Source organism: Neophocaena asiaeorientalis, unplaced genomic scaffold, assembly GCF_003031525.2.
Source record: "Neophocaena asiaeorientalis asiaeorientalis breed wild unplaced genomic scaffold, Neophocaena_asiaeorientalis_V1.1 scaffold46, whole genome shotgun sequence".
Taxonomy (NCBI): domain Eukaryota; kingdom Metazoa; phylum Chordata; class Mammalia; order Artiodactyla; family Phocoenidae; genus Neophocaena; species Neophocaena asiaeorientalis.
The window spans coordinates 5,978,986-5,991,406 of record NW_020175393.1 but is presented as its reverse complement, the minus strand read 5'-3'; the positions used below and the strand labels follow the sequence as shown (position 1 = coordinate 5,991,406).

Sequence of the window (12,421 nt, the reverse complement as noted above, 5' to 3'; positions counted from 1 at the left end):
TATATATATATTTTTTTTTTTTTAAAGGAAGAAACAGAAAAGGACCTGGAGAGAATCAAGCTAAACTGTTAATAAATATGACCTCTAGGAAAGGAGATGGAATAGTGGGGATGAGATGTAAGATAGAGGACATTTTTGCTTTTGACTCTCTATATAGTCCTCTAATTCAATAAGCCTCTATTGATTTACAATTTCAAAAACAATTTAAAAATAAATAGCAATCACCCCACAGTAGTACTGTCAAAACTGGTGTGTGAAATATTGAGAAATAAATTTTTATTTCTATACTTCCTTTTCCTCTTCTGGAAGTAACGATGGTACAAGAGAAAGCCTTACTCAAAGTTTTAACACTTCTAAATACATGGTGCAAAGTATATGATGCGAAGAAGCAGTTCAAGAAGGGTAATTTTCCAGTTGGTTGCTCTGAAGTAAACTTTAAAATACAAGGCCTTTTACCTTTAAGAGTTTGGAGCGTGCAACATTAAGCACATTTATAACAGCCTTACAACTTGGCCCTTTAATCTGTTCAATGATATAACTGAATTTGGCTGACATGCGTTTCCAGTGTTCCAGTTCAGTGAGAGGACCTGAGTTATCAGCTTCTTTTCTCATCTGCACACTTTCAATAAGTACCTGCAATCAGAAAAGTTCACAGAGTATAGAAACGTTACTTTCTTCTTTTAGAACCTCATTATTTGCACCTTTTCAAAGAAAGTTAAAAGTACAAATAACATCAAACACTGAATAATATTAAGAACTCTTAGCAAACTAAGACTAGAAGAGAATTTCTTTACCATGATAATTAGTACCTGCCAAAAGTCTGCAGCAAACATCATACTTGTTTTATATGTATATTATAATTTTTAAACATCTTTATGGGAGTATAATTGCTTTACAATGGTGTGCTGGTTTCTGCTGTATAACAAAGTGAATCAGCTATACATATACATATGTTCCCATATCTCCTCCGGCTTGTGTCTCCCTCCCACCCTCCCTATCCCACCCCTCCAGGTGGTCACAAAGCACCGAGCTGATCTCCCTGTGCTATGTGGCTGCTTCCCACTAGCTATTTTACATTTGGAAGTGTATATATAAGTCCATGCCACTCTCTCACTTCGTCCCAGCTTACCCTTCCCCCTCCCCGTGTCCTCAAGTCCATTCTCTATGTCTGCATCTTTATTTCTGTCCTGCCCCTAGGTTCTTCAGAGCCTTTCTTTTTTTAGATTCCACATATATGTGTTAGCATACAGTATTTGTTTTTCTCTTTCTGACTTACTTCACACTGTATGACAGACTCTAGGTCCATCCACCTCACTACAAGTAACTCAATTTTGTTTCTTTTTATGGCTGAGTAATATTCCATTGTATATATGTACCATGTCTTCTTTATCCATTCATCTGTTGATGGACACTTAGGTTGCTACCATGTCCTGGCTATTGTGAACAGAGCTACAATGAACATTGTGGTACATGACTCTTTTTGAATTATGGTTTTCTCAGGGTATATGCCCAGTAGTGGGATGGCTGGGTCATATGACAGTTCTATTTTTAGTTTTGTAAGGAACCTCCATACTTTTCTCCAGAGTGGCTGTATCAATTTACATTCCCACCAACAGTGCAAGAGGTTCCCTTTTCTCCACACCCTCTCCAGCATTTATTGTTTCTAGATTTTTTTGATGATGGCCATTCTGACTAGTGTGAGGTGATACCTCATTGTAGTTTTGATTTGCATTTCTCTAATGATTAGTGATGTTGAGCATCCTTTCGTGTGTTTGTTGGCAATCTGTATATCTTCTTCGGAGAAATGTCTATTTAGGTCTTCTGCCCATTTTTGGATTGAGTTGTTTGTTTTTTTGATATTGAGCTGCATGAGCTGCTTGTAAATTTTGGAGATTAATCCTTTGTCAGTTGCTTCATTTGCAAATATTTTCTCCCATTCTGAGGATTGTCTTTTCATCTTGTTTATGGTTTCCTTTGCTGTGCAAAAGCTTCTAAGTTTCATTAGGTCCCATTTGTTTATTTTTGTTTTTATTTCCATTTCTCTAGGAGATGGGTCAAAAAGGATCTTGCTGTGATTTAAAACATCATACTTAAAGATGAAATTTTAGAAAATACCACTTGAAAACCAAAGACAAGACAATTTTGCCACTATCACCACCTACTTCTATTCAACCAGGTCATGGAGATCACAGCACAAGATAAGGAAAGTAAACAAAAGGTATAAGAATTGGAAATTAAAAAACAATGGCATTATCATGGAGGGAATGGTTGGCCACATTTTTAAAATTCAAGAATATCTAAAGACAAACTTTTACAATTAATAAAAGTGAATAATTCAGTAAGGTTTGGGGCTGTATATATAAATATCAGTAGCATTTCTCTACAAGCCATCTAGCAATCTGAAAATGTAATTTCTAAAATGATAGTATTTGCTATAACAAATAATAACAATGTAAGATATCTAGAGATTAACAAAAAATGTACAAGATCTTTTTGGAGAAAATTAGAAAACTTACTTTCAGCACACAAAAGAAGGCCTAAATCAGTGGAGAAATATACCACATTCATGGATGGAAAAATTCAACATTATAAAGATGGAAATTTTCTCTAAATTAATGAAATGAAATTTATTTCATGCAATGAAATTTCCAGTCAAAATCTCAACAAGGTTTTCTTTTCATGATACTTAGCAAACTAGTCTTTTTTTTTTTTTTTTGCGGTACGCGGGCCTCTCACTGTTGTGGCCCCTCCTGTTGCAGAGCACAGGCTCCGGACGCGCAGGCTCAGCGGCCATGGCTCATGGGCCCAGCCGCTCCACGGCATGTGGGATCTTCCCAGAGAGGCAGGCAGACTCTCAACCACTGCGCCACCCGGGAAGCCCCAGCAAACTAGTCTTAAAATTAATTTGGAAGAACAATCAACCAGAAATAATCAATGCAATTTTGAAGAAAAATGATGAAAGGGAGTTGCCATACCAAACGTTGATTTAGTAAAAAGCAACATAAATTAAAGCAGTATGGTATGAGTACAAAAAACAAATAAGTAGACAGGTGGGATAGATAAAGGGGTCTAGAAACTTGATAGATATTACAAATTTGCTGGTAAAGAATGGACTACTAAATACACTTCTGAGACAATTGGCTAACCATATGGAAAAAGACAAAATTAGATTCCTACCTCACATTATACACACACAAAAATAATTCCAGAAAGATTAAAAACCTAAATGGTAAAACATTTAAAGAAAATATAGGAGATGGGGGTAAAACTATAAAGAAAAGCACGGAACTGAACATCATAATTGCCAAGAAAATGATTACCACTAGGGAGAAGAAAAGGGAGTTAAAATTGGGAAGAAAAATGCATGGAGATTGCAAGGTGCTGGTAATGCTCTATGTCTTGTGCAAAAGTTACACAGGTGTTAATTTTACAATAATTTGTTTATTTTATTTTTATTCATTTGTTCATTTCTGTATATTTCAGTATTTAAAATAAATAAATAATTTAGGAGAATATCTTCACAACACTGGAGTAGGAAAGTGTTTCCAAAATACAAAAAGCACAAAGCTTCTAGTCACCGGAGGTAACTAAATTGAGGCTGGATTACCATTTTTAAAGACATTTACATTAAAATGTAAAACTTCCACATGACTAAAGACACCAATACTAAATGAAAATGCAGGACACAATGGGGACCAACAAAAGATTAACAGGCGGAAAATATTCAAACTCCAACAATTCAGTTAAGATATCATCAAGCAATCTGAAAGAAAACTAGGTAAAGGATATGAACAGGCAATTCAACAAGGAGGAAATCTAAATAGCCATTAAACGTCCACAGCCTCAACGGTGTTTAGGGTAATGCAAAATAAACCAAGATACCATTTCACATCCAACATACTGGCATCCATTAAAAATCCAACAGTCCCAAGTGTAACGAAAGATATGAAGACATGGGAACTCCCATTTACTTCTGTAAAAAAATATAAGTTAATATAACCACTATTTGGAAGACCTTGTAGTACCCAATAAAAAATCTATACTACTTCTCTCAGCCATTCCCTGGGAAACTCTTGAACATGTGCAAAAGAGACCAGAATAAAGATATTCATTGAAGATGTATTATTATTGTTTGTAACAGGAAAAAAAGTAGAAACAACTGCTTTCTGAGGGAACAGGTGAGTTCTCTACCTCCTTAAACAGAGGATACTAGACATAATTTGAATGTCTCCTAAATGTCTGGAAATCTACAGAATAAACCGATTCTCTCATAGAGGAATACCAGACAATAGTTCAGTGAATGAATTAAATTTACTTGTACCAACATGGATGAAAGAGAATGTTAAATAAGAAAAAAAAAACTGTAAAAGGATACCATTTATGAAAAGATTTTAAACACAAATATATATTCTGTATTTTCATATATATAATATAAAGCTTATAAATATGCAAATGCAATAAAAGTATAAAACTTTCAGGGGAATGGAGGAGACAATAACATCAGAATGGTGGTAATATACAGGGAGGGAGAGGAAAGGGTTGGAGGATTTAGTGAAAATAAGAGATCTGAAGCAAAAATAGCAAATGGTTAGTATCTGTTTAATCTCAGTGGTACTTACAGGGGTGTTTCTCATTTTCTGTACATTTTTTATGCTTATAACTTTTCATAACTACAATCGTGATGGAATTAAGAATACAAATGAGTCAAAATACATAGTTGATTTTTCAAACCTATGAAGCTTCTCTCTAATCCATGAAATGCTTGTAATTTTAACCATGGTTATGGAACTCTTTCCTAATCTTATTATAAGTTTCTCCACCTCCTTAAATAAAGGATACTAGACATAATTTAAACTTTTCTTAGTGGCTGAAAGTCTATATAATTTGAATCACTGAATTAAAGAATGAAAATGGACCTTAAAATTAACTAAATCAAGCAACACTTTTGATGTTTAATTCCTACTACAACATTATTCATAGATGATAATCCAACCTCAAATCGGATACTTTCAGGGATACAAAACATTCCATTTTCGGGTGGGGGCGGAATTCTGTGAGAAAGTGATCCTAATAAAATCTCCCTCCTTATAACCATCACACTCCACTCTTAATTCTGCCTGTTAGGGCCATTACAGTACAAGTTTAAGTCCACATGAAATACCATCAAATATTTGAAGACATCACGTCACTCCTAGGTCCCCTTCTTTTTCAGGTCAAATATGTCCACGTACTTTCTTTGAATGACATTGTTCATATCCTTGGCCAAGTTTTCTCTGAAATGCCCATTTCTTAATGATTTATAGACATTCTTTACATATTATGGATACTAACTCTGTTACATATGCTGATAATATTTTCTCCCAGAAGGTCAATTATCTTCTAATGTTGCTTACAGGGATTTCTGCCATATGGATCTTACATTAATTTGTTTATATAGTCATATATGTCAGGTTTTTCCTTTCATGGCTTCTGGGGTTTGTATCTTAATAAGATATTAATATAGTTCTACATTATGTTCTGATTCAAGTATATTTTTTGTTCTATTTTTCACATTACTTTTTTAAGGCTGGATTCGTTCACTCAACATGTTTTTGAGATTCATCCATGTTGTTGCATGTATCTCTTTTTTTAGTTTTAGCTTTCATATTTATGTCTATGATCCATCTTGAATTAATTTTTGTGTATGACAAGAGGTCAAGGTTTATTTTAGATGTAATATTTTTTAAAGAAGTCTCCCATTTCTTGCACTGATTCTGCTTAACTGGAGACCATTTGCTACAATTGCCCAACATGATTTTCCTTTTTCTTTTTTTGGCTGTGCGGCTTACAGGATTGTGGGATCTTAGTTCTTAGTTCCCCAACCAATGTGAAAGCGCAGAGTCCTAATCACTGGACCACCAGGGAATTCCCCCCAACTTTTCTTATTTCAAGTTGCCTAATCTCCTTAGGTTAAGCTATTTCTTTTGCTTGCTCATTTTTATAAAAGAAGATCTATTTTGATTGATCATGATAATTGGAGGAGATCTCCTCAGCCACTGTGTAGGACACAGCTTGAATTCCACAATGGCTTACAACTCCCTCTTCCTATGCCAACTGGCATAGTAGGCAGCTGCAGGAGTCCTTGGTGGACAATTACTTCGAGTACCTAGGGACACCTGGGAGCAAATTTTGTGGCCAGCACTCCAGGCCTTGATGGAGTTTCCAAAGTCCTCCAATTTTTCCACTCCAACTACACCTCCCTCCTTCTAACAGTTCTAAGAGAGGTAAAATCAGAAATGTTTTTCTCTAACTCTTGCTTGCTCAAGATTTTTCTCCCCTAGTCCTCATTCAACTGAAGATTTTCTTCTCCAGTTTCACTGTCCTGTGCCCATGAACTAGAGATCTGTGAGTTGGCTTCTAGAGTCCTCTTTCTGTTTAGAGCAATTACCTAATAATTGGTTGTGGTCAACGTTTGTAGTGTAAGTTGGCACCTCTCAGAATGTTGACATATACCCCATTCCTATCACTGCTTTTCTTACTGCCAGAGAAAATGTATTTGGCCAGAGAGCTGCAGACTTGCCACTGCAGTACTGATAGGAATGAGCCTAGTTTGAACCTCTCTGTCAACACAGACAATTCCATTGATCAAGCCAGAGGTATTTATTAAGTGTCTAGCATTGTGGCTATAGTCTCTTCACTGTGTACTTTTCCTCTCTCTCTAATGAAGAGCATAAACAATACATAAGATATTGGAGATAAATCCTGGCTATTTCTGTTTCTTCATTATTCCATTCTCAAGCCATAATGTTATGGTTTGCTCCTTAAAGTGGGAAATATCTTAAAGTTGATATTAAGTGGTCCAGAGAGAACAATGATTTTGCACTAGAATCAAAAATAGGCTGAATTTCATAGTAGAACCTGGAAGGCTCCTCTTCCCTTTACTTTTAGGGACAAAATGCAGTGACTAGGACACAGATAAGAACTATGACTCACATCTGGTGAAATCACTCAGGTCGGCTCACCTGTTCAATCTGTCTGTACCATATCATCAGCACGTCCTCTAGCTGACGAACAGTTTCTGAATTGCTAGCTGCGAGTGTCACTTCTTCAAAGGTATGCAGTTTGGAAAAATCAACATTGTCTATCTGCTTTAACTTAACTGTTCCCTCAATACTTATTCTAGCACCTAAAAGGGAAAAAATAATATTGACAAGAGGTGTTTAATGTCAATCCATTAAATGCCAATGTGTGGTTTCAAGCTGTAATTACTAAAATGTTAGAGATCTAACACTTTATAGAAATATAATTCTAGTTGATCATTAGACTATGACTATGATTTATTAATAAAATTGCATATTTTAAAAATATGAAATAATATAATTTATATTTTAAAAAGAGTTCATCATAATGTATGTATTTTTAAATATGGTAAAAATTTTCTCAAATAATATAGGAAGAGAATCCTCCTTCTACAATGGGAGATATAAAAGAAAATGTATCTTATGCCTTCAGAGATCCGTGGAAAGAGAAGTTCTAATGATTTGATATCTTATCTCTAGGTCTCATAATTGCTTTGATTAACATCTTCTATTAAGATGGAAATGTTTTCTCTAATGCTTATTTTTAATATCTTATAGTTAATTTGCTCATTTGTAGTAACTGATTAAACATTAAATACTATACTTACCATCTAAAGATGAAAGGTATCTGCTGATGGTTTCAGTGAAAATGTGTTTTTCAGATTCTCCTTGCTGGGACTGGTTTAAAGCACCCCAATTATTTGTCGCAAGAATAGCTGGTAGAAATATATTTGCCAGCATATTCCTAATCCCAACTAGGAGTCCTTCTGATACGTCCAGAAAAGTAAATAGCACTTCCTAAAAGGGCAGTGTTCAAATGTTATTTTACATGCTGATCCCATTAAAGAACTGAAAATCATAGCCTATTTTACATTACAATAAGTATAGACAATATATCTTATAAACTATTAGGAAAACTTAAGTGGTGAATATTAAGGTTCTAAAATCAACAAACTTATGTTCTGCCCACACTTAACCATTCACATACTTGCTCATCAAGTAAACACTTTCCCTGGTGCTTTAATTTCTGCATAGGGAAGGAGATATGGCCTGGAGTCCATATAATGTGAGGGAAATGAAACTGAGCCTCCTACATAAAGAAAGTTCTAGGTGGACGGTTGCCCTGTCCATGAAAAGGGGACGAGAAAAACTCTGTCAGTTGAGGTAAAAAGCAATGAAACTAGCCCTCTGCCCAGAAATTTGTATGGAAAAAACATTGGTCAAAGGGTACTAACTTCCAGTTATAAGATGAATAAGTTCTGGGGATCTAACGTACAGCATGGTGACTGTAGTTAACGATACTGTATTGTATACTTAAAAGTTGCTAAGGGAGTAGATCTTAAATGTCATTACCAAAAAAGAAGAAAAAAAGGTAATTATGTGAGGCAATGGAGGTGTTAGCTAATGCTATGGTGGTAATCATTTCACAATGTGTTAAATCAATTCTTTGTATACCTTAAACTTACATAACGTTATATGTCAATTATATCTCAGTAAAGCTGGCAAAAATGCTTAACCATATATTTGAAAAAAATGTAAACATACTTCATGAATATTTTTAGTATTTATAGGGACATCATTGCGACAGCGAACAAAAACTACACACACTCCTTTTAGTTTCTCTGGGGCTGCGTTGTCTATATACAATCTCATCATTTTTGCCCCTTTGGTTGCTCCAGCAATAGTTCGACCACATTCTGAAAACAAAAGTCAAGAACTTAGCATACGATTACATGACTGATCAAATGTGATAAATTACTGTGGATCTTACACCCTTGTTCCTTGCTTTACTTTAAGAAGTTTTCAATATAATTATGGAATAAAATTTTTTGTCTACAAAAGGATGTAATTGCAAATCTTAAATTGCAGCCTCCTTGGGTGCCTTTCACTGAGTTCTGCACTTTGCTCCTTTTGGCCTGGCCTCAGGCAGGACTTTCACGCAAACCCTTCTCTTATCCCATTCTCAACCGTTTGCCTCCTTAATCCTTGCTAATCTTTCGGATCTCAACCAAAATGCCACCTCTCAGGTAAACTTTCACTGACTCCCCCAAGAAGATCCTGTCCCCCACTATATACTCTCATAGCACCCGACTTATAGTAAATCCTTCCTTGAACTAGTTTCAATGAAAATGTATCATTAGAAATCTTTCTTCGATGTTTAAAAACTATTTTAAAATATGAGAATTCTGTTAGATAGCTAGTTGCAATATTTTTTCTTTCTTTTTTTTTTTTTTTATTTTTTTTGGCTGCGTAGGGTCTTAGTTGCGGCACACAGGATCTTCGTTGAGGCATGTGGGATCTTTTCTTTGTGGCGTGTGGGCTTCTCTCTAGTTGTGGACTGCAGGTTTCCTCTCTAGTTGTGGACTGCAGGTTTCCTCTCTCTAGTTGTGGCATGCAGACTCCAGAGCACGTGGGCTCTGTCGTTTGCAGCACGCGGGCTATCACGTGGAGGCGTGTGAGCTCAGTAGTTGTGGCATGTGGGCTTAGTTGTGGGACCTTAGTTCCCCGACCAGGGATCGAACCCACATTCCCTGCACTGGAAGGTGGGCTCTTTACCACTGGTACCACCAGGGAAGTCCCTGGTTGCAATATTAATAAGCAAACAATCAACAGTCTTCCTGTTCACAACCATAACCAATTTGAAATATGATCTAAGAAAATTTTACATCCCTATCACAAAACCATAAACATCTTTTGTCTGCCCAGCCCCTCTTCCTTTGGGTTTGGGGAATTTCTCCCATCCTGGGATTCTGGAGGACACCAGTCTCAGAGCCCTGCAGGGGTACACATATGAAAACTATACTAATTAGACTCTCTGCAAGACTGTAAACCTTGAATGCAGAGACACAAAGATAAAAGGGTATCTGAGCAAGGTCAATCTACTGATGAATCCAAAGAAACTGCCCTGAAATCCATGGAAATGCTCTATTCCTATTTTTCCCAAGGCCTGATTGTTCAGCTAGTTCTAAATTTTGTGAACCACCCTAATGTTTTAATATTTTGCTTACCTAAGCCAGAGTCTGCACCTTGCTTACAGCCAAAGAACCCTGAGACATGGTATGCAGCAATGTAGAGCTCAAATGCTCATTCATGGAGGTTGGCAGAATTACCTTTACCCTTAATATTCTCCCTTTTTTCCTTGATAAGTGAACCTGAATTTGTCCCATTTAGCAATCTGTACATTCTCAGGGAGACAACTGCTTTCTCAGCCTCCCTAGCCCCTAGGGTAGTCATATGACATTAAGAATCTTGGGCTTTCCTGATAAAGGGGAGAGGTGTGACTAGTAGGCCCCTTTCCTACATGATGAAAACCTGTACATAATGTCTAGACTTCATCTTGCAACCATGTGGAACTAATATGAACACAAAGCAATGTGTTAAGAACGGCAGAATAGGGGACTTGCCTTGTGGCGCAGTGGTTAAAAATCCACCTGCCAATGCAGGGGACACTGGTTCGATCCCAGGTATGGGAAGATCCCACATGCTGTGGAGCAACTAAGCCCACACTCTAGAGCGGGTGCTCTAAAGCAAGAGAGGCCACCACAATGAGAAGCCCGTGCACCACAACGAAAAGTAGCTCCCACTCGCGGCAACTAGAGAAAAGCCCGCACACAGCAACGAAGACCCAATGCAGCCAAATAAATTAATTAATTAAATTAAAAAAAAAAAGAATGGCAGAACAGAAATAAAATAAGAATCTGGGTTTCTGATGGCGTTACTGAGCACTTGAACCACTGCTAGCCACTGCCTGCCCAGTTATGAGAGAAAAACAGACTCCCTATTTGTTTAAGCTACTATTAGGATTTCCATTACTCACAGCTGAACATATTCCTGGCTTCTAAAAATCCAAATGCAGCTACACTAAAGAATACTATACAGCATCTTTTAAATTAGATAAATCTATATTTAATAACATAAAAAATGTCTAGGTTATACTGTCAAGTCCAAAAAGTAAGTCAAGAATAAAACGTGTTATATGATCATATTTTTAAAATGATACTAAGTGTCTACATGTTAGCACATGCATATAAGTAAGACATGTAGAGGAATACTCACCAAGCTGATAAATATATTATTTTTGGAAATAGCAAAAATAATAATTAAAAGTATGTTTACCCTTTCTTCTGGCAGTTCTCCTGAGAATTCTTCCTAAAAAGTCTTCCTAATCCACGTAGAATTAGCTTCAATGATATTCATTGAGGCATTGTTTAAAGGAGAAAAAAGTTGTGAACAACCTAAATTCTAATAATAAGTTTTGAACCTAATAGTTGTCTCAGCCTAATGAAGTACAATGCAACTGTTTAAAATTTAATTGTGGAAATGTATCAGTGGCATGGAGAAGACAATATTATCAATTTTTAAAAGCTACCATAGAATAATATATAGAGTTGGATTACATTTTTATAAAGCATCTATAAATTGTTTTTTCTTAGTCCAATTAAATTGAAAAAAAAAAAAAAAAAAGAAGCATATCTTGGGTGACATGGTCCCCAAACAGGAAATGCAATGTTTTTGAAAATAAGAGAAGGCTGAACTAACTCTCATGGCTACTGAGTTCCTTTTTCTTTCTGAGACTGGACTATAATCTTGGAGGACAAAACATTTTTAGGGAGTGAGGCAAAGTTTACATGGCACTTGCCCTGAGCCCAGCATAACCACGGTCCTCCCAATCCCATGAGGTGAGTTCCATTACTGTTCCCATTTTACAGATGAGAAAACCAAGGCCCGGAGAGGTGAAATAACTTTCCCAGTGTGACCCAGCGAGTAAAGAGTGGAGCTTGCCTTCACCACCTCACTTCTGACCCTCTCCAGGACCAAGCTTTAAACCAGTGTGTCAAACAGTGTCTATCTGTGATCTCCTCCTCCCTGCAGGCCCAGGGGTCTGCACACCGTCAATGGAGGGTGTGATAAGCTCTGCAGTTTAAGAAAACAACATCTGGTCTGGGATACTCTCACCCATATATCAGGATACACAGGATAACCTGTCTAGAAGAAATGGAAAGTTTCACACTGTTGACACTGACTTGAAATCCACCCTGAGCTCCCAAGTTTGGACCAAGGCTATTTAGAAAGATAATTGTTAGGGTAGAGGGGTCTTAGAATCCAGCAGGGCACTGAGAATGGGGAAAGTGGCTTCCTTCTCAGTCCTACCTTGGCCCCTTACACTCTCATCCAGTACCTGCCTACTCCCCATCAAGCTTTGCCTCCTCAGGACCCACAGGGCTGGTGGTCTGGGTGAACAAGGCATAGGCATAGGCGCTGTCTGGAGGAACAAGTCATTGGGCTGCTGAAGTCTGCAGTGACCAGCACGATCCCAGGAAGGGCAGCAGTTTGTAGTTACTTGGTCACTCTTCCAGCTGAAG

The 12,421-nt window shown here is 36.9% G+C and overlaps 1 protein-coding gene across 1 annotated transcript in view; it reads right to left on the bottom strand.

Moving 5' to 3' along the window:
* Positions 1-12,421, bottom strand: part of DNAH8 (dynein axonemal heavy chain 8) — a 318,214-nt gene that overhangs the window by 292,554 nt on the left and 13,239 nt on the right. The window contains exons 5-8 of the mRNA XM_024766073.1: positions 8,604-8,755; positions 7,667-7,856; positions 7,002-7,165; positions 457-633 (exon numbers count right to left, since the gene is read on the bottom strand). Of these exons, the coding sequence (XP_024621841.1) occupies positions 457-633; positions 7,002-7,165; positions 7,667-7,856; positions 8,604-8,755 (683 nt within the window). The remainder of the gene's footprint in view (positions 1-456; positions 634-7,001; positions 7,166-7,666; positions 7,857-8,603; positions 8,756-12,421) is intronic.